The 27,395-nt window shown below is 40.4% G+C and overlaps 1 protein-coding gene across 4 annotated transcripts in view; it reads right to left on the bottom strand.

Annotated features, from left to right (window-relative positions):
• The window catches only part of ASH1L (ASH1 like histone lysine methyltransferase), a 176,288-nt gene that overhangs the window by 4,976 nt on the left and 143,917 nt on the right, over positions 1 to 27,395 (bottom strand). For all 4 annotated transcript variants that reach the window (XM_055323449.1, XM_055323448.1, XM_055323447.1 and 1 more), the window contains 13 exons: positions 22,857 to 23,063; positions 22,582 to 22,728; positions 13,976 to 14,084; positions 13,416 to 13,580; positions 13,153 to 13,247; positions 11,001 to 11,158; positions 9,476 to 9,628; positions 5,348 to 5,402; positions 5,133 to 5,265; positions 3,015 to 3,263; positions 2,185 to 2,271; positions 1,190 to 1,280; positions 76 to 214 (listed from right to left, as the gene is read on the bottom strand). In XM_055323449.1, coding sequence (XP_055179424.1) covers positions 76 to 214; positions 1,190 to 1,280; positions 2,185 to 2,271; positions 3,015 to 3,263; positions 5,133 to 5,265; positions 5,348 to 5,402; positions 9,476 to 9,628; positions 11,001 to 11,158; positions 13,153 to 13,247; positions 13,416 to 13,580; positions 13,976 to 14,084; positions 22,582 to 22,728; positions 22,857 to 23,063 — 1,788 coding nt within the window. The remainder of the gene's footprint in view (positions 1 to 75; positions 215 to 1,189; positions 1,281 to 2,184; positions 2,272 to 3,014; positions 3,264 to 5,132; positions 5,266 to 5,347; positions 5,403 to 9,475; positions 9,629 to 11,000; positions 11,159 to 13,152; positions 13,248 to 13,415; positions 13,581 to 13,975; positions 14,085 to 22,581; positions 22,729 to 22,856; positions 23,064 to 27,395) is intronic.

Raw genomic sequence — 27,395 nt, 5'->3', positions numbered from 1 at the left:
GGCAAGATCCTAGGCGATATTCAGCTCTGTGCTGGAAGGCAGAGCTGGAAGATGAGAGAGGACCTCAACACATACTTTTCATTCTTCCAGAGCTTCTCAATGCGGAAGATGTCAAGTTTATCTCGGTTAATGTGTGATAACAGTCGGTAGGACTGGCGGACTGGGTGGCCATCAGGGGTGCGCCGGCTATCACGCATCAGGTACACACAATCACCTAGGAAGGCACAGGACAAATTAAATGATGCCTGTGAACTCTGTTAGATGTCCACTGGTCCGACCCAAGGTCTACACAGAAGGGCTGGAAATCTAAAACAACAGATACAGAGAGCTACAACTGGGAGTCTAATGGCGATGATCATCAATTCTAGACTATGAGAATGGCATGAGAGAGGTCTCCCATCTCTTAGAATCCTATATGTTTTTCTCAGTCCTAAAATTAGCTTTATGATCTCCTGGTTTCTCCCAATTAAGTTTTATTTGGTGGAGGAGAAATGTATAAAAGCCTAAGGACTGAAGGACATACAAACCTATACCGTCAACCTTTGAACAACATGGGTTTGAACTGCATGGGTCAAATTATACTCAGACTTTTGATGAATTACGGTAGATATAATGTAAAAAAACCTTCCTTATGGTTTTTTTTTAACATTTTCTTTTTTCTAGCTTACTCTATTGTAAGCATGCAGTATGCAGTATATAAATACATATAGCACACAGAATATGTGTTAATTGGCTATTTATATGTTATCAATAAGTCTCTGGTCAACGGTAGGCTATTAGTAGTTAGGTTTTGGAGGAGTCAAAAGTCATATGTGGATCTTTTTTATTTTTATTTTATTTTTTTGGATTTTTTTTTTAAGATTTTATTTATTTATTCATGAGACAGAGAGAGAGATAGAGAGGGAGAGACACAGGCAGAGGGAGAAGCAGGCTCCATGAAGGAAGCCCAATGTGGGACTTGATCCCAGGACTCTAGGATCACGCCCTGAGCCAAAGGCAGACGCTCAACCACTGAGCCACCCGGGCATCCCCGTATGTGGATTTTTGATTGTGGGAGGGGGTTGGTGCTCCTATACCCTGCATTGTCAAAGGGTCAACTGAATTCAAGGTCATATGGTGACAGTAACTACTATGCAGAGAGCAGATACTCCTAGCACTCAGAAAGGTAGAGTCAGCTCTGTGTACGCACCTTGACGAAGCAACAGGTCATCTCGGAGCAAACAGATGAAGTAGACACAGCCGGGCTGGGCATAGTGGGGCCGAGGGATCATGGGTACCTCCTGGTAAGAACGGAAAGCTAACAGATAAGGGCTGCAGTGACTATATCCAGCCTACTGATTTCCATTCAAGAGGAAAAGACCTCAAACCCAGAATTTGCAAACAACTTAACACTTACTGTTTAGTCATTTCAACACAACACACATGCGAACAAAGATGAAAGCAACTGAAGTTGAACTGGGAGTGTGAAGGCAGAGAACAAACCTGACAGGCCAAGTATCCCAAGCTAGCTGCATGAAGCACTAACTATGTGGCTGCTCTTATACCCCCTTGGGAGCATGATAATGTGTGAACAGGACTGATTGTCATAATGACTCAGGAAAGTTACCAGCGTTCAGTGCCCAAGGGCCAGGGAAGTCAGACATTCCCTCACAGCACAGAAATGTCCGCTCAAAATAACAACACTGCTGTTAAGAACTACCGCCTAAAACACTTCCTTTCATTGAAAAGACCTGCCCGAGATCACACATATAAACATAGCAGAACCAGGACAAAAACTCAGTAACTTGGGCAAGTTACTCCATCCACCATCTGTCCTGGAAGGTGGGTTTAAGACTAACCTGTGTTGACTCGGAATCATGCTCCTTTCACGTCAACATTGCTTAACGCAAGAGATATTTATGGTACTCGAGTTCTGGACTTCACAAGTACTTCCCTCATGGAAAATTGACAGTGTTTATATAGTACCATTCCTTCCACAGGTTTCTAAGTATTTTATTTCCCCTTTGACCACACACTTGAGAAAAGAAAGGGCAGATTTATTACCCTAGTGTTAAGTATAAGAAACTAAGGTCCAGGTTGAGTAACTTATCAAAGTAAATTCAGCGCATCAGGAGCTGGGCAGGTAAGATAGCATGTGCTAAACCTTCTACGTGTAGATCAGAGTATCAGCAGAGGGCAGCTTACTCTGTCCACAGGCCTCGGGTCACACTGCTCACACAGGTAATGCTCCACGTCGGAGTTCACCCCCATACAGTCACAGTGCTGCCACACCTGTGGGGAAAACAGTGTAGTTGAGGGAGGACTTGGACTTATTGAGAGAAGTGCTGGGAGCTAAAAATTAAAAAAAAAAAGAAAAAAAAAGAAAAAAAGAATTGCAGCAGGACAGGATAAGGTCAAACAGGAACTAAGGGATAAGTGGGGGAGTGAGAAATAGGAGAGAAACAGTAGGAACCTGTCTGAATACATGCATATTGTTTGGTTCATAATATATACATCTGGGAAAATGAAGTGAGGAGCAGGACAGAGAACAAGAGGATGAATGAATGTAGCACTAAGGAGCACGCACCGGTGCCCAGGTTGTTTGGGGGGGCCACAGCCACATGATGCTTCTCTGGACAGCTGCCTAACTGCAGCACCCCCCTGCCCCCCCGCCCAACCCGACTGCCGGCGGGCCCCACCCCCCTAGGTCCACTTCCCATTTCAGTAAGGTGGTGGGCTCAGACATTCTTCCGTCAGGAGCTCCTATCCTGCACAAAAGCATCCTCCTCGATCCAGACTATGTGAGATGTGAGCAATGGGAAGGGGGCAGAGAGAACGAGATGTGGAAAAGGAAGAGAAGGATCAAATTAAAGAGGTATAAAACGGGAGAAAGGCAATCTGGTGAATAGTGAGAGATGGGAGACACCAAGGCAGAGCTAAAGTTCCTGTACAGCAGGCAAATCAAGCCCAGAGGCCTTGTGCCAGGTGGCCACCATGCCCCCAAGGAGCAGGCCTGTGCCCTGCTCGGGGCTCACCATGCACTTGTCACACTGTATCATGAGGCCCTCATCCTTGTGGAGGCCACAGACACAGCGGATCACATCGTCATCCTTCTCATGCACGTTCTCCTTCTCAGAGACAGATGTTTCACTGCTGTCGGCTTCACTTGCTGTCTCTCCCACAATCTCATCAATCTGGGCTGATGCCTCATGCCTGGCATTGTAGTAGGTCTTCCGTAGACGGCAAACATCTCTCCCAATTGGGGATTTACGCCCGTAGTACTTCTGAAGAAAGCAGAACAAAGAAATGTTCGGTCTTCTCAACATGGCTTAAAAATGTACCTGAAGAGGGATGTCTGGCCACCAGCTTAGTTTGTGGCGCTGCAACTCTGGATCTCAGGGTGGTGAGTTTGAGCCCCATGCTAGGGGCAGGGCTTCCAACACACACACACACACACACACACACACACACACACACACACACACCCTCCCTGAGGGCAGGGCTTCCAACACACACACACACACACACACACACACACACACACACACACACACACACACACACACACACACACACCCTCCCTGAGGAGGCAATAGGATTTTCATCATCCTCCCACTTTGGTTAACAGATTTTCAATACCATCAAGTATTAACTAACATGAATAAAAATTAGGATCTACATGACGGTTTCCCATCTGCTCTGTTGCTCTGTCATTCAAGTCAGCCATAGGCATTACTGTCCATTGGATTAAATACATAGTGACCATGGAATAGGGATAATCATCACAAATGTAGTGTGCGCAAGTTCTGTACTGACAGATGCTCGGGACACTCTTGGAGCGTCTTGGAGACGCTTGGGACAGAGCTATAAGCTCTGAATATGGAAGCTGGGTGTCAGCAGAAAGCATGTTGTGATTCAGGACTGACCTCATTCTTTCACTTTTCTGTTCTTCTCTCGCTTCTGTCTTCATCCTAATTCCTCCTTGATCCTGTAGCCCCTTGTGTCCTCCAATTCCTCTCTAAGGTTCTTCAAAATCACTGAAAAACTTCCTCTTTTCTATGTACCACACAATATCCATCTTTTCCTTCAAATCAGTTCAAGGCCACATTTTCTTCAATGAGCCTCACCTATTCTATGACCTGTTAGTTTAATGTCCCTCAATTCCAACCTTCGATTAACTTCTATTTATTATACATAATTCTGTGTATTTCACATGAACTTATTGTCTTGAGGGAAGAAAATACAGATATGACTTTAGTATGGTAAAATGTATTATGTAAGTACAAAGGTTCAATACTAAATTCTGTTTCCACTCCCCAAGATTTATCCATTCATCATCTAGGGAGAGAGCGTGCATGCACACATGAGTGGGTGGGGGAATGAGCAGAGGCAAGATTCTCACGGAGACTCCCTGCTGAGCATGAGCCCCAAGTGCGGTTCGATCTCACGATCTGAGATCACGACCTGAGCTGAAACCAAGAGTCATATACCCACCAAACTTGCCACCCAGGCACTCCCTCTATATTAGGTTTTTACAGAAATTTCTTTTTAGGGAGTATAATTTAGTCTTCCATTCTAGTCATATCAATGACTTTATTATATAAGATTCTACCATATTTAGTAGTCTGTAGCCCTTATACAAAGGGTGCTCAATAAAAATTGCTGCCTTTTTTACCCAGAAATATAAAGGGTGATAGAAAGTAAAAACCTTAAACTTCTAGAATAGTTCTCTTCAAAACAAACTTTTTTTTCTTTAAAGTTTTTATTTAAAGTATAGTTAGTGGGATCCCTGGGTGGCGCAGCGGTTTGGCGCCTGCCTTTGGCCCAGGGCGCGATCCTGGAGACTCGGGATCGAATCCCACATCGAGCTCCCGGTGCATGGAGCCTGCTTCTCCCTCTGCCTGTGTCTCTGCCTCTCTTTCTCTCTCTGTGACTATCATAAATAAATAAATAAAAAAAAAATAAAGTATAGTTAGTTAACCTATAGTGTAATATTGATTTCTGGAGAATTCAGTGATTCACCACTTATGTACGTCACCCAGAGCTCAGCACAAGGGCCCTCTCTGATGCCCATCCTCTGTTTAGCCCACCCTTTGCCCACCTCTTCTTCAAAACAAACTTCTTAAATCCATGTATGAAATCGGCATCAGTACCTCAGCATTCCGAAACACCTTGAGCATGTCAGCGTCAAAGGCCTCCACGGTCTTGTAATGGCCAGTGAGGATCTGCCTCTCTATGGTGGCCAAGTCCAGGGGCTCTGAGATCTTCTCATAGTAATCAGCATTCCTGAGGCAGAAAGCCAGGGTGTCAGTCTGGGACACTTGATCCTGGTATAGAACTCACAGGAGTTCCACATTTGTGCACTTACTTTTTCTTTGGGGGGAGGTTCAAGAGGGGTGCTGCCAAAGCTTGTCGGGAAGAATCTGCAAAAGAAGGCAAGGTTTAGAAGGACTATGTGACACAAAGGAGGCAAGTACTAACTCCTTGTTGAAAATGTATTATTCCCCAAATTAGAAGTTAGGAAAAACAAAAATCTAAGCTTTAAATGAGGCCTGACCGTGAATATACAGGTCTCTTCAGAAATGTGGGTACTTAGTAGGAGAGAAGCTACTTTGAGGATGACCCTGAAGATGGGCAGTGAAGGATAATAAATTGTTGAGGCAGTGAGGCTGCTGAGGACAATTCCCTGCTTTACAAGTTCTTCTAAAGCAAAGAGCATCTTAACCAAAAAATATTTTCTAGTTCTTGTTAATAGACCACAGTTAATGTTATTTTGTTGGTTTGGATTCAATTAAATTCCAGATAATGAATAATTTAGTACTGTAAATATTTTCTGAGACCCTTTTTCTTTTTTTTTAAAGATTTTATTTATTTATTTATGGAGACACAGAGAGAGAATGAGAGGCAGAGACACAGGCAGAGGGAGAAGCAGGCTCCATGCAGAGAGCCCGACATGGGACTCAATCCAGGGTCTCCAGGATCACGCCCCGGGCTGCAGGCGGTGCCAAACCACTGCGCCACCGGGGCTGCCTTGAGACCCGTTTTCTTATAACAGTTTACTTTATATTATGAAAACAATTCAGGCTATGGGGTTACTCTCACTACTTTACCTACATTCTTTTTAAAAGTTCTATTTTATGGGGCACCTGGGTGGCTCAGTCGGTTAAGCTCCTGACTCTTGGTTCTGGCTTAGGTCAAGATCTCAGGGTCATGAGATTGAGGCCTGTGTCAGCTTTGTCCTCAGTGGGGAGTCTGCTTGACATTCTCTCTCTCCCTCTCTCTCGCTCCTCCCTGCTTGTGTGTACACTTTCTCAAATAAATAAAAATCATTAAAAAAATTCTATTTTAGGGCAGCCCGGGTAGGTCAGCGTTTTAGCGCTGTCTCCAGCCCAGGGTGTGATCCTGGAGATCCAGGATCGAGTTCCACGTCGGGCTCCCTGCATGGAGCCTGCTTCTCCCTCTGCTGTGTCTCTGCCTCTTTCTCTCTGTGTGTCTCTCATGAAAAAAAAAATTCTATTTTATTACTGATGATAGTTAACATACAATGTTGTATTAGTTTCAGGTGCACAACATTGTGATCTGACAATTCTGCATGTTACACAACATTCACTGCCATGATAAGTGCAGTCACCATCTGTCACCACACTATTACAGACTATGTTCTCTCTTTTTCTAATATTTATTTATTTATTCATGAGAGACAGAGGCAGAGACAAAGGCAGAGGGAGAAGCAGGCTCCATGTGGGGAGCCCGATGTGGGACTTGATCCTAGGACCCCGGGATCATGCCCTGAGCCAAAGGCAGATGCTCAACCGTAGACTACGTTCTCTAAGCTGTACTCTTAATCTCTATAACTTATTCTGTAACAGCAAGTCTGTACCTCTTAATCCCCTTTATCTAATTCATACCTCCACTTCCCACCCCTACCCTCCAGCAAACACCAGTTTGTTCTCTGTATTTAAGAATCTATTTGCTCGGGATCCCTGGGTGGCGCAGCGGTTTGGTGCCTGCCTTTGGCCCAGGGCGTGATCCTGGAGACCCGGGATCGAATCCCACATCGGGCTCCCGGTGCATGGAGCCTGCTTCTCCCTCTGCCTGTGTCTCTGCCTCTCTCTCTCTCTCTCTGTGACTATCATAAATAAATAAAAATAAAAATAAAAAAATCCTTAAAAAAAAAAAAGAATCTATTTGCTCATTTTGCTTTTTAGATTCCACATACAAGTGAAATCACAGGGATTTGTCTGACTTACTTCACTAGGTATAATGCTCTGTAGGTCTGCCCAAGTTGTCACAAATGGCAAGATTTCCTTTTTTCTCACAGCCAAGTAATATTCCATTGTATGTATATTCCACCTCTTCTTTACCATTCATTTATGGATGGACCCTGGGCTGATTCCGTATTTTGGCTATTCAAAATAATGCTGCAGGGACTCCTGGATGGCTTAGTGGTTTGGCGCCTGGCTTCAGCCCAGGGCGTGATCCTGGGGTCCCGGGATCGAGTCCCACATCAGGCTCCCTGCATGGAGCCTGCTTCTCCCTATGCCTAGGTCTCTGCTTCTCTTTCTCTGTATCTCTTATGAATAAATAAAATCTTAAAAAAAAAATAATGCTGCAAAAAATATAGGGATGCATTTATCTTTTTGAATTAGTATTTTCATTTTCTTTGGATAAATAGTGTGATTACTGGCTCATATGGTATTTTCTACCTATTTATATTTTGAATTCTTGTATTTTCTTTCTTTTTTTTTTTTTGAGATTTATTTATTTGTATTTGTTTGAGAAGGGGAGTGAGCATGTAGGAGGCAGGGGAAAGGGGCAGAGTGAGAGAGAGAATCCTAAGCAGACTCTGTGCCGAGTGTGTAGCTTGACATGGGGCTTGATCTCACGACACAGAGAATACAGAGAATAACATCATGATCTGAGCTGAAACCAAGAGTTGGATGCTCAACGGACTGAGCCACCCACGTAACCCCTCCATCTTTAATTTTTTGGGAACCTTCTTTATATTCTACCCTACTCTTTAGCAACTTATTTTACTACAGTGAGATAAAAAGACTGTAATTTCATTCCCAGCATGTAGGGACATGTAGATATATTGGCAGAAGTTTCACATTAGATCAGATGGGGCTGGTTGGCAATGGGGAGTGTGACTTTTTCAGGATGGAAAGGGAACAGGTACCACAAAATTTTACACATTAGGACAGGCTGGTTCCTCCTTTCTTCTCTAGAACCTTAGATTAACAAAACTGCAAAAAGCCACTAAGGTATAGAGACAGGCAGTAGACTGAGAAAGAAAAGAGAAGGAAAATCAAGTTACTCAAAATCTAGGGAGAGGGAGGGAGGGATAGGCCAAAGTTGATGGCAAAAAGCTGCAATTATTTGTTAAAAATCTCTCATTTTAAACATCCCCAAATTTCCTGGTCAGAAAAAGTCACATACATTACCACACTACCTACCCCAAATTAAAAACTCTCCTTATTCAACCATCACTCACAATACATACTCAAAAGAGATCTTGAAAGAAGAAAGGAGTGTTAAAGGTGTTTGCATGAAAGTGCTTTAGAAAAAGCTCAGTCAGTAGAATGTGTGACTTTTGATCTCAGGGTTATAAACTGGAGTCCCATTTGGGTGTAGAGATTACTTAAAAAAAAAAAAAAGATTTTATGTATTTATTTGAGAGCAAGTGAGAAGAAAGCACAAGCTGGGGGAGGGGCAGAGGGAGAAGCAGATTCCCTGCTCAGCAGGGAGCCTGATGCCTGACTTGATCCCAGGACCCTGAGATCATGACCTGAACCGAAGGCAGACGCTTCACTGACTGAGCCACCCACGTGCCCCACCTACCAAAATCTTAAAAAAAAAAAAAAAATAAAAGAAACACTAAAATTGTACGTTCATAACACCCTTTTCCTTAATTTGCTAATTCCCTGCCTCATTCAGGAAAATTACATCCAAGACAGAGACCTTTATCTTTCTATCCTATAGCTAAAAAATGATTTCTAAATATAATATTTAACTATGGTAAAACTCTAATAAATATCAAAGACTTACATAGAAGGTCAAGGGATTTAGAAGCTCGCAACACAGGGACACCTGGGTAGCTCAGTGGTTGAGCGTCTGCCTTTGGCCCAGGGTGTGATCCCAGTTCAGGGATTGAGTCCCGCAGCAGGCTCCCTGTGAGAAGCTTGCTTCTCCCTTTGCCTGTGTCTCTGCCTCTCTCTGTGTGCCTCTCATGAATAAATAAATAACATATTAAAAAGAAGAAGAAGAAGAAGAAGAAGAAGAAGAAGAAGAAGAAGAAGAAGCAGCAGCAGCAGCTCGCAACACCCCCCGGAGACTAAAACCAGTCCTATAAATCCCACACTCTGACGTCAGTAGAATGAAATAAATCTCAATTCCTAGCCCCAAACTGTCAGTTGTTCCTGGTCTCGGTGTCTCAGGTGAGGCTATGTGACATGAAGAAAGCTGAAGAGAAAGCCCTTGGGGTGAATATAGTCACCTTTGTAGGAGATGATGCCATCACAGATCTCTTTGAAGATTTGGGCAAGGCGGGCTGCCCGTGCCACCTCGATGTTTTCCTCTGCTGCTGCCAGTCGTCTTGTTCGAACCGATCGTGCTGTCTGCAGGGCGGAGAACTGGGTCATGAAGACGTCTGCAAGGACACAGTGAAAATCAGTTCTAGGTAAGGAGAACATTGTGTGGCTTTCTCTTCCCCCATGGATCCTTGCCATTTGCTCTATTTTCCTTGAAGTGATTAAGTAGATTAGCGATCATGGAGTTCTCTCCTCCTTAAAGAAATGTCAGGAAACCCTGGAATATACCACAGAGACCAAAGCAGCAAGTTAGAAGCACCTGATCTCAAGTGACCAAATGGTGTACAACATAGTGGCTGCAAAGCTGCACCTCAAAATGAGTCTGTGTTTGAATTCTGGCTTCACTACTTCTTAGTTTTGTGATCTTGGACAAGTTACTTATACTCCGTGTCTCAGCTTCTTGACTACACCAGGGGAATACTGGTAGTGCTTCTCTCAGGAGGTAACCATGCAGATTAAATGAGAGAATGCTTTTAATGTGTTGAGCTCAGAGCCTGACCTATAAAAAAAGACTCAGGAAGAACTTGTTGTTACCAGAAGACTGGACCTAATTGGGATTTAAGTTCAGAAAATTCATGCCAGTCAGGTTACTGATAGTATATAAGGCCAATTTCTATGCCAATCAGTTCCCATATAGTAGATTCCTTCATATGCTTCTACATTTGCTTCTACATTTTGAGGGAAAGAAGGAAAGACTCAAAGAGGAGCATGAGCTTTTGAACACTCTATATGCAGTTAGAAAGGACGTTTGGACAGGCCAGTGTCTCTGCTTTCAGTTCTTTTCTGGACAACAGATCGAACTCAGGAGTGCTATTACATTATTCACTCAAGAAGCTTAGAGAACAGAAACCAGAAGGTCTGTGTATAATGCTCATCTGAATGTGGGGGGAAGAAGTCTTCAAATTTACACTGCTGTCATCTTTTCCCACATAGGATGTAATGATTTATGCATATGCAAGTTATTCTCCAGGTAGGGACACCAGGGACCCACTACCAATCACATGTCTGAACACTCTCAGGCCATAGGCGGTGTCTGGGAAGCTGGTGAAGGGGTTTCTTCCTATTCCCTAGAGCACAGCCTAGGAACTTGAACAGCTGGGATGGACAGGTGATTGCTAATAGACGCTTGTACACTGGGATATAACTTTTCTGGTCCAGACTAAAAAGAATCATTGACTAGAATGAAAGTAAAATAATCATTTTGAGGGACACCTTGGTGGCTCAGCAGTTTGGTGCCTGCCTTCAGCTCAGGGCGTGATCCCGGAGTCCCGGGATCGAGTTCCACATCAGGCTCCCTGCATGGAGCCTGCTTCGCCCCCTGCTGTGTCCCTGCCTCTCTATGTGTCTCTCATGAATAAATAAAATCTTAAAAAAAATCATTTTGAGACAATATTATGGAATTAACAGGAATGTTTCATTTCTAGGCTATACCAGACTTGATGTTCCCATCATCTCGGCAGATGCCATTCCAGCGGGTGTATAATGATGCAGAGTGGAGATTATCACTGGTATGCTTTACTTCCTCTTGTTTCTGTCGGATCTTCTCCCAGTTTCGGACCAAGAATACATGATGCTTTAACACGAAGTTTCTATAAGGAAGAAGTTTCTTTATTCAGTAACTCAGTAAGTTACATGTACACTATATGTAAACCATTTCTTAAAATTAAATTAAAAAAAAGATTTTAAGTCCTCTCTATACCCAGCATGGGGCTTGAACATACAACCCAGAGATCAAGAGTCACATACTCTACTGACTGAGCCAGTTAGGTGCCCCTAAACCATTGTCAACATGATATAAAGGAATAATTATCAGTTAATCCAGCTATTATAAAATAATTATAGAGGTGCCTGGGTGTTCCAGTCGGTTAAACGTTTGCCTTCGGTTGGGTCATGATCTCAGGGTCCTGGGATTGAGCCCTGCATCAGGCTCCCTGCTCAGTGGGGAGCTTGCTTCCCTCTCCATCTGCTGCTCTGCCTACTTGTGCTGACTCTGTTAGATAGATAAATAAAATCTTAAAAAAAAAAAAAAACATATGGGGAAACATAATTCAGTTTTGCGTCTTTTCCCCCCCTCCATATAACATTAAACGTTCCCCTCTATTATTTATAAATATCTGGCAAATACCACTTAAAAGCTGCACAAATTCTGGCAAGTAAGCAGTCTGACATGAAGGCAGAGATTTACCGAATATATATACACAAATTCTGAATGAGGTTGCCAAGATGAAGCAAGGGCTCAGGATTAGTGGTAACAAGAACTGGACAGGCAGATAAAGGCAAAGACATTTCAGATAAACATGCACTGGGCAAGCTACGTTCAGTGCAGTAGCTCAAAGTAGATCTCTAAGCTTAGATAAGGGATGTGTATCTTGAAAGACCCTCCACAGTTTGATTCCATAATTTGATCCCCACCCCAGTGCACATATATAAACAGACGTGATACTGGATTAAATCTCAAATTGTAGGCCTCAGTAAATTAAAATTAGACCAATTTTATAGTTCCTAACTTAGCGACATTGAAATCATCCGGGAGCTTTATGATACTGATGCCTGCCTGGGTTCCACCTCTGAAAATGCTGCTTTAAGTGATCTGAGGTGTGGCATGGGCATTAGTTTGTTTTTTTTTTTTTTTCATTAGTTGGTTTTAAAAACTCCCTAGGCTAATATGCAGCCAAAGCAGAAAACCACTGGACTAGATGATCTGTTTTCCTGAAGTTTAAAATTTCTATGACTCAAGTGATACAGGATGAGAGGGACTAAAGTAAAATAATAAATGCAGATGAACTTTCTAAGATATTGGAATGTATGGTCAGGGAAGATGTAGAATATGTCCCAAGACAATTTGAAACATAGGACATATGTATTTACTTTGCTTGCTTCTGACATGGACAAATCTTACCTGAATATAGAGAAGAGCAAAAATGATCGCTAAAGATCTTTTTTACTGCTCTATTAATGTATCAACAAAGCAAGGAATCTTGATCTTTTCTGTGCCATGGATTCCTTTGGCAGCCTGGTGAAGCCCATGCAACCCTTCTCTGAACAAAGTTTTAAAGTATTTAAAAATTTTTAGATTAAAAAATTTTAATTATTTTTTTCACAGGGTTAAAAGGAAACCAAATATACTGAAAATGTTTTCAGAATATTAAAAAAAAAACCCTGAAATTGTGATATAGAAAAAAAATGTTAATTTTTTAACACATGACAAGATCTAGCGGTGGGTTTAACCACCACAGTAATTTTAAGGTAGAGATCTTGTAAATGATACTTTGAGATATTTGTAATACTGTAATAGGATATGAAAATGTGAACATTGGTGAGTAAAGTCATGGGAACTGCAAATACTACACACACACACACACACACACACACACACATTTTGCCTATGATCATATTTGAAGGAAATGCTCAATTTCAGTTAGAAATTAGGGAAAATAAAGACATATCACGCCTGCCCATCCAAATTTATAGATCCCTGATTCTTGGTGAAAGACCTCCTGCAAAAAAGAATGACTCAACCAGATGCTTAATAATTTTTAAAGCGACAAACACTTCACACAAACCAAGAAAACCTCCTTTTTACCTCTCTCGATTAGACATTGGCTTCATTTGTAATTGGGGGGTCAATCTTGTTGGAGTGTTGATGTTTTCACTGGGTTCTTCGGAGAGGTGGCCTCTCTGAAAAACATGTGGATCAGATGGCAGGAAAGAAAGGGTCAATCAGAAATCCCCTTGAAGAGTACTGGAACCACTTTAAAATGCCACCCTCCTTGTATGTAGCCCTTATCTTTATAACTGCCCCTCAGTGGCTGTGCAGGGAAAGCCATGAATGAGATCATTATTCACCCTTTTCTTCAGCTTGTGCTTAGACTTTCTCTTCTCTTTTGACCGTCCAGACTTTTTATGTGTAGCCACAGGCTGGCTGCTTTTGCTGCTGGCGAGTCCGTTCATGCGCTGACTTTTGCCCCCAATGATTCCTCGACATTTCTCAAAGCCGCACTTACACAGTTGCTTGGAAAGGAAAGAGAGGACTTTTGGCCTACAGTCTCACAAGTTCAAACAGAATGCCTGAGCATCTGGACACCCAAAAGCAAGTTTGAGTCAAGATATTTTTGTACAGAGGAAAATAATTGAGAGTAAAATAAATATAAATACGTTTCCATGGAAAAGAAAGATTAAATTTTGGGAAAACTTCACTAGGCAAGTTAAGAACTGACTGAACACCAAACTTGACTGGGTAGTCTCCTTCTACAGAGTTCTGAGATCATAATGGAGAGTTGGCACCCTACTAAGTGGGGTGAAAACCGCCTTCTCCAATGTACTTCCCAATGGCTGCAGATCAGTTAACATATTTACAGAAGGCCAGTGACAACATTCAACTTCCCTCTTGGACTGATTATGCTTACCTGTTTCTCAACATTAAAGGAATGGAAATTGTAATCATAAGTGAGCTCGGTACCAGCTGGCATATCTTTAAGAGCATACAGTCCAATCCGGTATACTCCATTGACAGACCTACAGAAAAGAAGAGGGTTAAAGGTAGAGATTCTTTTTATTTTATTTTAATTTATGATAGTCACACACACAGAGAGAGAGAGAGGCAGAGACATAGGCAGAGGGAGAAGCAGGCTCCATGCACCGGGAGCCTGACGTAGGATTCGATCCCGGGTCTCCAGGATCGCGCCCTGGGCTAAAGGGCAGGCGCTAAACCGCTGCGCCACCCAGGGAACCCGATTCTTTTTATTTTTAAAGATTTTGAGAGAGACAGAGAGAGAGAGAAGCAAATGAACAGCAGGCAGAGGAAGGGGGAGAAACAGGTTCCTCGCTGACCAGGGAGCCGGATGATGGGGCTCAATCCCAGGATCCCGAGATCATGACTTGAGCCAAAGGCAGATGCTTCACTAACTGAGCCAACCAGGTGCCCCAAGGCAGAGATTCTTAATACCTTGCCTGAAACCTAGAAAAATTGATACACTGATTTCAAATTTGCCTTTTTTTCTGTTTCCTGATCTCTTCAGCTTTAATAACACTGACAGACTAATTGTCCTCAATCAGCTTTCTGGAAAACACTCTCTATGCTGTCAGTTGGAATAGGTTTTAACTTTTCCTGCTTGGTATTCAAAGTCCCTCTAAAACGTGGCATTAGTCTACTTATTATTTTCATATGTCCTATCTATAAAGATCTTCTAGTTCCTACTGATCTTCATCTTTCTCCCCTGTATATGAGTCTCTCTTTGGTTCTATTTTATGTAACTTATTACTGATTTATCATGTACTATTCTTGATGCTTTATGTAATAATAATTGTAGGTATCATTAATTGATTGCTATAACATTTTGTTGTAATAACTTATTTAGTCCTCCCAATAGCAGCATAAAACGGCATCTTTTTTTTTTTTTCCCCCCCAGGCCCAGCATGGATCCCCAGTGAGGGCTTGAACTCAAAGTCCTGAGATCAAGACCTGGGCTGAGATCAAGAGTCAGAGGCTTCACTGACTGGGCCACCCATGTGCCCCAAGAAGGCACTATTATTAGGTAGTATTACAGCCCCCATTTTCTAAATGAGGAAGCTGAAGTACAGAGAGGTTAATAAGTAAGTTATCAAAAGTTACATGGCTAATAACTGAGGGAATCAAATTGAGTTTCAAATCAAGGCAGTCTGGCTTCAAAATCTTTTTCTTTTTTTTTTTTTTAAAGATTTTATTTATTTATCCATGAGAGACAGAGAGAGAGAGAGAGAGAGAGAGAGAGAGAGAGAGAGAGGCAGAGGCAGAAACACAGGCAGAGGGAGAAGCAGGCTCCATGCAGGGAGCCTGATGTGGGACTCGATACCAGGTCTCCAGGATCACGCCCTGGGCTGAAGGTGGCGCAAACTGCTGAGCCACAGGGCTGCCCTGGCTTCAAAATCTTAACCACCAGGGATCCCTGGGTGGCGCAGCGGTTTGGCGCCTGCCTTTGGCCCAGGGCTCAATCCTGGGGACCCGGGATCGAATCCCACGTCGGGCTCCTGGTGCATGGAGCCTGCTTCTCCCTCTGCCTATGTCTCTGCTTCCCCCCCGCCTCTCTGTGTCACTATCATAAAAAAAAAAAAAATCTTAACCACCATGTCATACTGACAAATGGGTTAGCTCATTACTGCTCAGAACCACTGGATGAGATAGGTATTATGATCCTTATTTTATGTAGGAGGTATATGTGGCTTAGGCAGTTTGCTTAGTCACATAGCAAGTAAGCTGCATTCAAAACCAGGGGATTTGGGAACCCTGGGTGGCTCAGCAGTTTGGCACCTGCCTTTGGCCCAGGGTGTGATCCTGGAATCCCCAGGATCGAGTCCCACATCAGGTTCCCTGAATGGAGCCTGCTTGTCCCTCTGCCTATGTCTCTGCCTCTTTCTGTGTCTCTGAGGAATAAATAAATAAAATCTTTAAAACCAAAACCAAAACCAGGGGATTCAAATCCAGGCTGTTTGATTCCACAACTTCTTTTATTTCATTCCTGCCTCCCTGCTAATGTTGGAAACATCAAAACTGCTTGGATCCTACCCTTGTCAAATGTAATATATTCAGTTTTTGTTTTATTTCCCCCTAAATTCAGAAAGCATTTTTAGTCTATGCTAGTGGCTGGCAAACTATAGCAACCTCCCTCTATAACTTTGTAAATTTTTACTGGCACACCTAAAAAGTTTGCTGACCCTTGGTCTACATCATAACATTTAAAATTTGATTATGCCCTGTACAGTTTTAAAAATTTGTGTTTTTTTTAAATTTATTTATTAATGAGAGATACACACACACAGAGAGAGAGAGGGAGGTAGAGACACAGGGAGAGGGAGAAGCAGGCTCCATGCAGGGAGCCCGATGTGGGACTCGATCCCCGGTCTCCAGGATCAGGCCCTGGGCTGAAGGCGGTGCTAAACTGCTGAGCCACCTGGGGTTGCCCTAGTTTTAAAAATTTGGAGGAATTTGTGGGGCACCTGGTTGGGTTAGAAGAGCACATGACACTTAATCTCAAGGTTAAGTTCAAGTCTCATGTTTGGGTGTAGAGATTATCAAATAAAATAACTTAAATTTTGGAGGGATTATTTATTTACTTATTTAAAGACTTTATTTATTCATGAGACACACACACACACACACACACACACACACACACACACACACACACACACGGGCAGAGACACAGGCAGAGGGAGATGCCAGCTCTATGCAGGGAGCCCAATGTGGGACTCGATCCCGGGTCTCCAGGATCACACTCTGGGCCAAAGGCAGGCACTACACTGCTGAGCCACCCAGGGATCCCCAATTCTTATTTATAGAGAGGGTAAGGGAGGGAGGGAGGGGGAGACGGAGGCAGGGAGAGAGAGAGAGAGAAGACAAGAGAGGCAAGAGGCAGAGCGAGAGGAACAGAGAAAACCTTAGGCAGACTCCACACCCCATGTCAAGCAAGACACAGGGCTTGACCCCACAACCCTGAGATCATGACCTGAGCCAAAATCAAGAGTCCAACATTCAACCAACTGAGCCACCCAGGTACCCCTGGAAGGGGATTCCTGTATGGAATCCCAGATGTATAGTTAGCTTGTTGAATTTATATATCTTTACACCTGTGTAACTTCCCAGAAACCTTTCTCTCTCAATTAGTACCTTTTTCCAAACAGTATCTGTTACAATTCCAAACTCTACCACTACAGTCTAGTTTTGTCTCTTTTGAACCTCAAATAAATGGAATACACTGAAGGAGGTAAATACAATCATATGCTAGGTTCTTCCACACAATGTTACATTGTAGCTGTGATGTATCTTTGCTATGTAACATTCCATTGTGTAAATACAGCACAATTTAGATACTTGTTCTGTTGATAAATATTTGGATTGCTTGTAGTTTTTAGCTGTTATACAACAATTTCTGTGGATATTCTTGCACATGTTCTTTTGAACATGAACACTCACTTCTGTTAGGGAAATACTTAGGACTGGTGTTCTGGGGTTACTGGGTATGCTTAGCTTTGATAGGCACTGGCAAACATTTTTTAAAAAGTGGTTATATAGCAATTTACACTTCTACCAGCATCTAAAAGCATTTGTATCATACTACATACTCAGCAACACTCTGTCATTCTTTGTAGCCATTTTAGGGGGAGTATGTAGTAGTTTTCCAACACAGTTTACTATTTCTCTTGGATGGTTAAAGATATTAAGCACCTATTTATATGTTTATTGACTATTTTTTTTTTAAGATTTTATTTGACAGAGCAAGTGAGCATGAGCAGCAGAGAAAGAGGGAAAGGAGAAGCACGTTCCCCACTGAGTGCAGAGGAGGATGCAGGGCTTGATTCCAGGATCCTAAGATCATGACCTGAGCTGAAGCCAGACACTTAACTGACTGAGCCACCCAGGTGCCCCTTTATTGAATACTTTTAAAATTTCTTTGATTTTCCCAATCTTTGAACTATTTTAAAAACTAGATTTTCTTATTTATTTATTTGTAGATTCTGGATTTAACAAGAAGTTAACCGGCCTATATTTCTTTTTTTTTTTTTAACAATATTGTTAGGTTTCAGATGAAGGTTATAGCAGCCTTTTGAAATGGAAGAGTTTATATGATATTGATAGTATAGACATTATTTCTTAAGTACATAGATAATTATCAATGAAGATATTTGAGCCTGGAGCTTTTGTCAGAAACTGTTATTACACATTCAATTTCACTGGTAGACATTTGCATTTTTTATCTCTTCTTGTGCTGTTTTTGGTAAGTTGTGCTTTTTCAAGGAATTTGTTAATTGCATTTAACTTTCTAAATAGAAGAAAGTTGTTTAGGAAAATAAACTGTGGTGAATTACACAAAGAACATTAGCCCAGAATAAAAATCAATAATTTAACAACATGGATAAATTGTAAAGCCATTCTAAGTGAAAGAAGCCAGACACAGATTTATGTATATGCAGTTCAGCAATAGGCAAAACAAATCTGGTGATGGAAACCACATCACTGCTTGCCTTCGAGGTGGTGAGCTTGTACATTTGAAACAATGGAAACATTCTATATGTTGATAAGGATGTGGGTTGTATGGGTGTATACATCTGTAAAAATGGATGGCAATTTCCACTTAAAATCTGTGTCTCTACCTAATTCATAAAGTTAAAAAACTTACAAAAATAGAGTTGCTCAAACTATCCAATTAACTTTTAAAAAGTGATGTTAAAACACACATAACATAAAATCTACCATCTCAACCATTTTAAAGTGTACCGTTCAGGGATATTAAGTATATCCACACTGTGGCACAGCCATCACCATCAACCATGCTCCCAGCTCCTTTCATCTTGTAAGACTGAAATATACTTACAGTAATCATCTGTTCCTTTTATGATTTTGAATACCGTTATATACCCCCAACCATTTATGATTTTGAATACCGTTAAGTACCTTATATAAGCAGAATTGTACAATATTTGTCTTTTTGTGACTATTTGCACTTGGCATGATGCCATCAAGATCCATCCATGATGTAGGATATTGCAAAATTTCCTTCCTTTTTGAAGATGATTTAGTTCCACTGTATATAAGTATACCACATTTTGCTTATTTATTCACCCACTGATGGACACATGGACTGCTTCCACATTTGAGCTATTATGAATGTTGCTGGGAGGAATATGAGGGTGCAGATACATCTTCAAAACTGTGCTCAGTCCTTTTACATAAATACTCAGAGATGGAATTGCTGGGTCATATGGTAATTTTATTTTTAATTTTTTGAGGTTCCTCCATATGGTTTTCTTCAAGTAGAAATACCATTCTTCACTCCCACACACCATGTGAAAGGATCTTAATTCATCCATGTCCTCACCAACACTAGTTTTCTGTGATTTTGACAGTAGCCATTCTAATGGGTGTGAGGTGGTGTCTCATTGTGTGAGTGTGTGTGTTTTAAAGATTTTATTTGAGAGACAGAGCGAGAGAGATCACAGAGGTAGCTCTATTTGTAATTTTTTTTTTTTTTAAACAGGCTCCTTATGACCCTGAGATCAAGAGTTGCATGCTTTGTTTACTGAGTCAGTCTGGTGCCCCTGAGTTTATTTTTTTGAGGAAACTCCACACTGTTCCATAGTGGGTGCACCAAGTTACATTCTCAACAGTGCACAAGCGTTCGTTTTTCTCCTCTTCCTCACCAACATTTGTGTTGTCTTTTTGATGAAAGCCATTTCAACAGGTGTGAGGTGTTATTTCACTGTGGTTTCAGTTTGCATATCTCTGATGATTAAGTGATGTTGAGCCCCTTTTCATGTACCTGTTGGCCATCTGCATGACTTCTACAGAAAGATGTCCATTCAGATCATTTGCCCGTTTTTAAAAATTGGACTGCTTTGTTGCCACTGAGTTGTGGTTCTTTTTTTTTTCTTTTTCTTTTTTTTAATTTTTATTTATTTATGATAGTCACACACACACACACACACACACACAGAGAGAGAGAGAGAGAGAGAGAGAGAGAGAGAGAGAGAGAGGGGCAGAGACACAGGCAGAGGGAGAAGCAGGCTCCATGCACCGGGAGCCCGATGTGGGATTCGATCCCGGGCCTCCAGGATCACGCCTGGGCCAAAGGCAGGCGCTAAACCGCTACACCACCCAGGGGTCCCCGAGTTGTGGTTCTTTATATATTTTATGTATTACCACTTATCATATATATGAATTGCAAATATTTTCTCCCATTTGAGGATTCTTGTTTTATTTTGTTGATGGTTTCCTTTGCTTTATAGAAAAGTTATAGTTTGAAATAATCCACTTGCTTAGTTCTACTTTTGTTGCTCTTTGCTTTTGGTGTTAAACCCCAAAAATCCTCACCAAGACTGATGTCAAGGAGCTTACAGCTTACTCCCTATGGTTCCTTCTAGGAATATTATGATTTCAGGTGCTACCTTCAAGTGTTTAAAACATCTTGGCTTGATTTTTGTGTATGGTATGAAACTGGGGTCTAGTTTCATTCTTTTTTGTGTGGTTGTCCAGTTTTCCCAACAGAATTTATTGAATAGACTGCGTGCTCCTTACTATGTATTAATGGCTCCTTTGATATAAATTGATCATACAAGCATGGGTTTATTTCTGAGCTCTCTATTCTATTTGTGTCATTTTTAAGCCAATACTATACTGCTTTGATTACTATAGTTTCACAATATAATTTGAAATCAGGACGTGAGATGCCTTTACCTTTCTTCTTCTTTTGCAATTGCTTTCACTATTTGGAGGTCTGAGGATCCTTTGGTCAACTTCTCTGAAATTGGCCACTGAAATTTTGATTACATTGAATTTGTAGACTGCTTTAGGCAGTATGGATGTTTTAACAATATTAATTCTTCCATTCCATGAGCATATGATGTCATCCATTTACTTGAGCCTTCTTCAATTATTTTCATGAACAAATTAGCATTTTCAATGTACATGCCTTTCACATCTTCGATTAAACTTACTCTTAGGTATTTTATTTTCCATGCTGTTTTGCAAATGGGATTTTTTTCCCCTTAATTTCTCTGATAGTTCATTATTAAGAGTATGAAAATGTAACTGAGTTTTATATTTTGATTTTGTAGTCTAAAACCAGTTAACTGACTTCATTTATCAGTTCTAACAACTGGGAGAGTGTTTAGGGTTTCCTATGTATAAAGTCATGTCCTCTGCAATGGAGACGGTTCTACTTCTTCTCCAATTAGGTTATATTTTATTTCTTTTTGTTGCCTAATTGCTCTGGCCAGTAGTTCTAGTACTATTTGAATAAAAGTGGTGGGAGTTGCCTTTTCCTGATTTTAAGAGTAAAAGCTTTCAGACTTTCACCATTGAGTAAGATGTTGGCTGTGGGCTTGTTTTTTTTTTTTTTAAATTTTTATTTATTTATGATAGTCACACACAGAGAGAGAGAGGCAGAGACATAGGCAGAGGGAGAAGCAGGCTCCATGCACCGGGAGCCTGATGTGGGATTCAATCCCGGGTCTCCAGGATCGCGCCCTGGGCCAAAGGCAGGCGCCAAACTGCTGCGCCACCCAGGGATCCCTGTGGGCTTGTTTTATATGGCCTTTACTATTTGAGGTATGTCCCCTTATACCCACTTTGTTTAGTCTTTATTGTAAATGGATGTTGAATTCCATTCTGTCACTTGACTGGAGAGTTTAAGTCCTATACTTTTTTTTTTTAAGATTTTATTTTTGTTTTTTATTTTTTATTTTTTTTATTATTTTTAATTTTTTTTTTTTAAATTTATTTATGATAGTCACACACACACACAGAGAGAGAGAGAGAGAGAGAGAGAGAGGGGCAGAGACATAGGCAGAGGGAGAAGCAGGCTCCATGCACCGGGAGCCCGACGTGGGATTTGATCCCGGGTCTCCAGGATCACGCCCTGGGCCAAAGGCAGGCACCAAACCGCTGCGCCACCCAGGGATCCCTATTTTTGTTTTTTAAAGATCTTTGAGAGGGTGAGAGACAGCACATGAGATAGTGTGCATGCAATAGGGAGGGGTAGGGGAAGAAGCACTTTCCACTGAGCAGGGAGCCTGACGCAGGACTTGATCCCAGATCTCCAGGATTACAGCCTGGTCTGAAGGCGGCGCTAAACCACTAAGCCACCCGGGCTGCCCTGAATTGTTTTTTAGGTGTAATTTTTTACAGTTAAGAGTCTTTTCTATTTTACTTATTTTTGTTTCTCATTGCTAACAAATCCAGTGGGCATGTAATAAATATGCTGAGTGACCTAACAGGAGAAGAACCATGTAACACAGTGCCTGGCACACAGTAAGCAGTTGGTAAGTATTCGGTATTACATTATATATATTGTATTTTTCTGGGAATAGTTATGATGAAGTGAAAAAATAGCAGTAGTATCTCTCTGGAGGTATGGTACAACAGGGAATTGCCTGAGGTGCTTGTGTAAGCTGACTGGCACTGAGGGAAGACTCATCTCTTTGACCCTCAATGCCTTCTGCTCTCTTGGATTCGTGGATTCACCCTCCCCTGCTTCCTTACCATTTCTGCATTTCACAGTTTGGGTCACAGCTGTGGTTGATGAATCGGGCCTCATTACCCATCCGATAACTGTCAATCACCATCCCACTATCCAGGTTCAGGCAATAGTGGTCACTGTGATTATGATATTGCTCAATCATTCTGTTCCTAAAGAGGAGAAGAAGAATTGAAAGTCAGTTAGTGATTAAGTTGAAAGTAAATCTGAAATCTTCCATTCTCCATTCTAATTTGGTACCTTTGCCATTTTACTGGAGTATCATTATTCATCACTGTACCTGAACTCCTGTTCGCTGACAACCTCCCCTAGGTATTCAATGATGAACTGCCCAGCTTTTAGGGGTTCTTTGGTTCTGATTCCCCAACCTTTTTCCTCAGCTCGAAATCGTTCTAGACACTGCACCCACTCATGCCTCTGTATCCTCTGGTTACAGCACTGCTCACCACAGGGGCAAGTGTTAGGGGAACATTCAGCAAAGATCATTCTAGAAAGAAAAGAGATAACTGTATGTCAATATATATGCCTTCATGAATCCATATTTGTTTTACAGGAACTTTTAAAATGAATACAGTAAATTAACAAGGTTGGATTGGTTAACAAGGTTCATAAGGACAATGAGTATACAACTTCAGAACTTAATAATACCGAAAATTTCAAAGTCAAGTTACAAACACTGAATAGATTATTAAGCTAATGGTCCACTAAGCATCTTGAGTAAACACTATCATATTTAGCTTTGTTCTAAGAATTAAACTACAGGGCAGCCTGGGTGGCTCAGCGGTTTAACACTGCCTTCAGACCAGGCCGTGATCCTGGAGACCTGGGATCAAGTCCTACATCCGGCTCCCCACATGGAGCCTGCTTCTTCCTCTGCCTGTGTCTCTGCTTCTCTCTCTCCTTATGTCTCTCATGAATAAATAAATAAAATCTTTGAAAAAAAAAAAAAAGAAGATAGAACTAAGTTAAAAATAAATTAAACTACAATAAAACTACACCCCCCACAAAAAAGATAAAACCACGACCCAGAGAGGAATTAATAATTTGAAGGTTACATGGCATTCTTGTTTTGAAGCAGCTCATGGGAATTTACAGATCTTTTTTTTCCTTTTCAAATTGTAGTAAAATCACACATAAACTTTAAACTGTAAATATTTTTAAGTATATAGTTCAGTACATTTGCACTATTGTTGTTTTATAATAATTTTATATTTCATTAGTGTAAATGACATTTCCATATTGGAAATAACATTTCTAGTTTTTATACTAGAATCTATAACCTCTAGTAAATTAACAAGCAAAAAATTCTCAACATAGTAAAGTTGTTTTGAACATGTCTTCTCCTTTCTTTTTTTACATTTCTGGATCTTTTACAGAAGCCATTTAGTTTTGGCATATGGTTTAGAATCCCAGTAAGGGTACCATTATATTCTTGACCCTCCCTTGTTTTAATCATGTTCAGTATATATACATATACATATATATGTATATATATGTATGTATAGACACACATAACTTACAAAACTTGTAAAGAAAGGATTTAACATTTTATAGTATAAAGTACTTTCATAGACATTCTTCAAATAACCATCCAGGACAAAATACATAGTGTCACATAAATAAGGAGTAAGCAGAGAAAGAACATACCCACTAGATATTCAACTTAAGACAATCAGTTTAACTTGTGAGAAAGACATTGTGTTACTGTCAAATTCACCACCTTTATTCTTTCTTTTAATAAATTCTTTGCTGCATAAATACTACTGAACACCTCTCCTGAAAATGTTCTCCCTCTTGATCTTTTATGATAATGGATTTTCCACCTTTCCAATAATGAGTCCTTAAAAAAAAACATAAAACAAACATCCTTTTTTCTCCTCTATACCTTCCATGGCACATTCCTGTTCCTCTTATCCTTAGAAGTCTCATTCATAGCAGGTGGGGGGATGGGGTTAACTGGGTGATAAGCATTACGGAGGCCATGTAATGTAAGGAGCACTGAATATAATACAAGACTGATGAATCACTGAACTCTACCTCCGAAACTAATAACACACTGTATGTTAATTAACTGAATTTAGAGACGCCTGGGTGGCACAGTGGTTTGGCTCAGGGCATGATCCTGGGGTCCTGGGATTGAGTCTGCATCGCGCTTCCTACATGGAGCCTGCTTCACCCCTATGTCTCTGCCTCTCTCTGCGTCTCTAATGAATAAATAAATAAAATCTTTCAAAAAATTTAATTGAATCTAAATTAAAAAAAAGGAAAAAAAGGCTCATTCATGTTCATAGTTGCAACTGTAACCACCTCTTCCTTGAATATTCCACCTGAATTTACATCATACCTCAAAACACATAAAACAATAAAATTTATGTGGATAAGAGAACTAAAGTATAACAGAGTGCTGAAAGATTTTAAAATTAATTAAAAATTTTTTTTGCCAGAGAACACTCATTAGACATTTCTAGAGTTGAAGGCATTGAAATATATTCCATTCATTTCAATGATCAAGATAAGCCCTTTATATAAAAAGTAAAACATGTTTCTAGTCATTGTATCTGAGAAACAAAACTGTAAACTTATCAAAATCTGAAAGTAGGTGCTGTACACTAAGATGTGAAGTTGTTGATTTACCGCATAAACTGCCATTATTTTTAGCCATATAATGCCATTCATTTTAAGACTAGAGAATCTTCCCCTTCTAAATATAGACCTACATAGGAAAGCTCTTTCCCTTGCATGGTGAGATTTAATGTTAAATAGTTGCTGGCAAATGTACTAGTGTGACCTAACTAGCTATGGAGGTCAGGTCAGGTCACCCCTTGGGAGTGGAGACAAGTTCTTATTTGAAAAATATTCCCACTATAAATCATGCCAGGTAAGGAAGGAGTAAGCCTTGGAGGCAGGGAAGAGGATCCTCTCTACTTTTTTGGGACCGAGGATTTGAAGGTCTACTGCTCTTCTACAGCAAAAGTGAAGGCTCCTGGAAATTCTCACTGGGCAAGTGGAAGTAAATGATACTCAACAAAGGAGCACAGACAGGATCTAATGGGGAGTTAGCCAAGGACGCTGATATTCAATCTGCAGCCTGTGAACTCGAGAGTTATCACTTCTGGTGGCATTACAAGGCTTACCTAGAAATGTACTCTTATCTTCCTCTAAATATTTGGCTTTGTTATATGTAACATGTTTGTTGTGGAGAACTAAGAAAGTGGGCTCTGTATGTGGTGTGAGCAAATGGATATAGAGTAAAAAAGCAGCCTGAAATGTCTGCTCTAGGCAAAGTGGCAATGTGAACTATTCTGAAGCAGTAATGGGATTGATATGGATGGTATACAGAAACAAATATTAACTTGAGAAGAGCTTATAGAATTTATAAATAACACTGATCATTCTAAGAAATTGTTTAGAAGAGAGGACATGTTTTAAAAATATTATTCATAAAAATGATTACTAGTTTTTTTTTTTGTTGAAGATTTTATTTATTTATTCATGAGAGACACACACAGAGGCAGAGACACAGGCAGAGGGAGAAGTAGGCTCCATGCAGGGAGCCCAATGCGGGACTCGATCCCGGGATTCTAGAAGCACGACCTGGGCTAAAGGCAGACACTAAAACCACCGAGCCATCCAGGGATCCCCTCTATTACTTGTTTTTAAAAATAGTCCTGAATTCAGTTTTCATGGGGCTACATGAGCCTTACATAGACATAAAATTGAATCTTATAGATTCAATTCAATTCGAGTTTTTCTCACAAATATTTACAAAACCTTGAATACAAAGACAAGAAAGACATTTAAGTGGCTCTATTTAACTAAATTATGTGGGTTACTTTTAAATATATACGGAAGTACCCATTGGATAATATATTTTGATTTTTCTTAGGTATTAATGCATTTATCATCTCATTCATTAGATGCATGAATATATATGGTTCATATTCTCATAATATAAAGTTGGTGGCACTGTATTTGAGTTTTTTTTTAAAGAAAGGCAACACAATGGAAAGCACAAATGTGAAACTCATACTAACAAAGATGATACAAGACAATCAATGTAATTATGTAAAGGTAAATATTCAGATTTCAATTCTATGTTATTAAAAGACTAATAATGACTTACATAACAGTGTATAGAGTGGAAAGAACATGACTGACTTTCGAATCAAACACATGTGGGTCCAAATTCTATCACCTAAGTGTTATATATGTAATACAGAACAATTTACTATCCTAAGTCCAGGATCTTTCATTTCTAAAATATCAAACTATTACCTATCTTACTAGACTAATGCGAAAAAGAGAACTAACCAATGCGATAGTAGCTATATTACGGCAATTCCACTGACAATAAAACATATAAAAAATGGCAATGTTAGCATAAAAAGGAATGCAAACTTAAAGAATTTTAAAGACATATGATATTGCCAAACATTAAGCCAGTGAAGTATCAAAGCACCAAAAATAAAGTTAGATGTAAATACCTAAATGAGGTAGAACTATGGGGAAGTGAGTATATTCATATCCTGGTGGTTATAACCCAAATTAACTTATTATTTTATGAGAGCTACTGGATAATACACAGTAAGAAATATATAAATGTTCATATAGTTTGTATACACAGTAAGAAATATATAAATGTTCATATAGTTTGTATAGGTAATTCTTCTTCTGAGAGCACACCCTAAGGATTAAAAAAAAAAAAAAAAAGGAATCCACACAGTTTTACAGTAGTGCTATTTTTAATAGCAAAACACTGAAATAATTTGAATGATGAGTCACAGGAGGTTGGCGGATGAGGACATACCAACCTGTGGAA

Source organism: Nyctereutes procyonoides, unplaced genomic scaffold (assembly GCF_905146905.1).
Source record: "Nyctereutes procyonoides isolate TBG_1078 unplaced genomic scaffold, NYPRO_anot_genome, whole genome shotgun sequence".
NCBI lineage: Eukaryota > Metazoa > Chordata > Mammalia > Carnivora > Canidae > Nyctereutes > Nyctereutes procyonoides.
The sequence above is the reverse complement of the archived record's forward strand: the minus strand, read 5'-3'. Positions and strand labels throughout refer to the sequence as shown.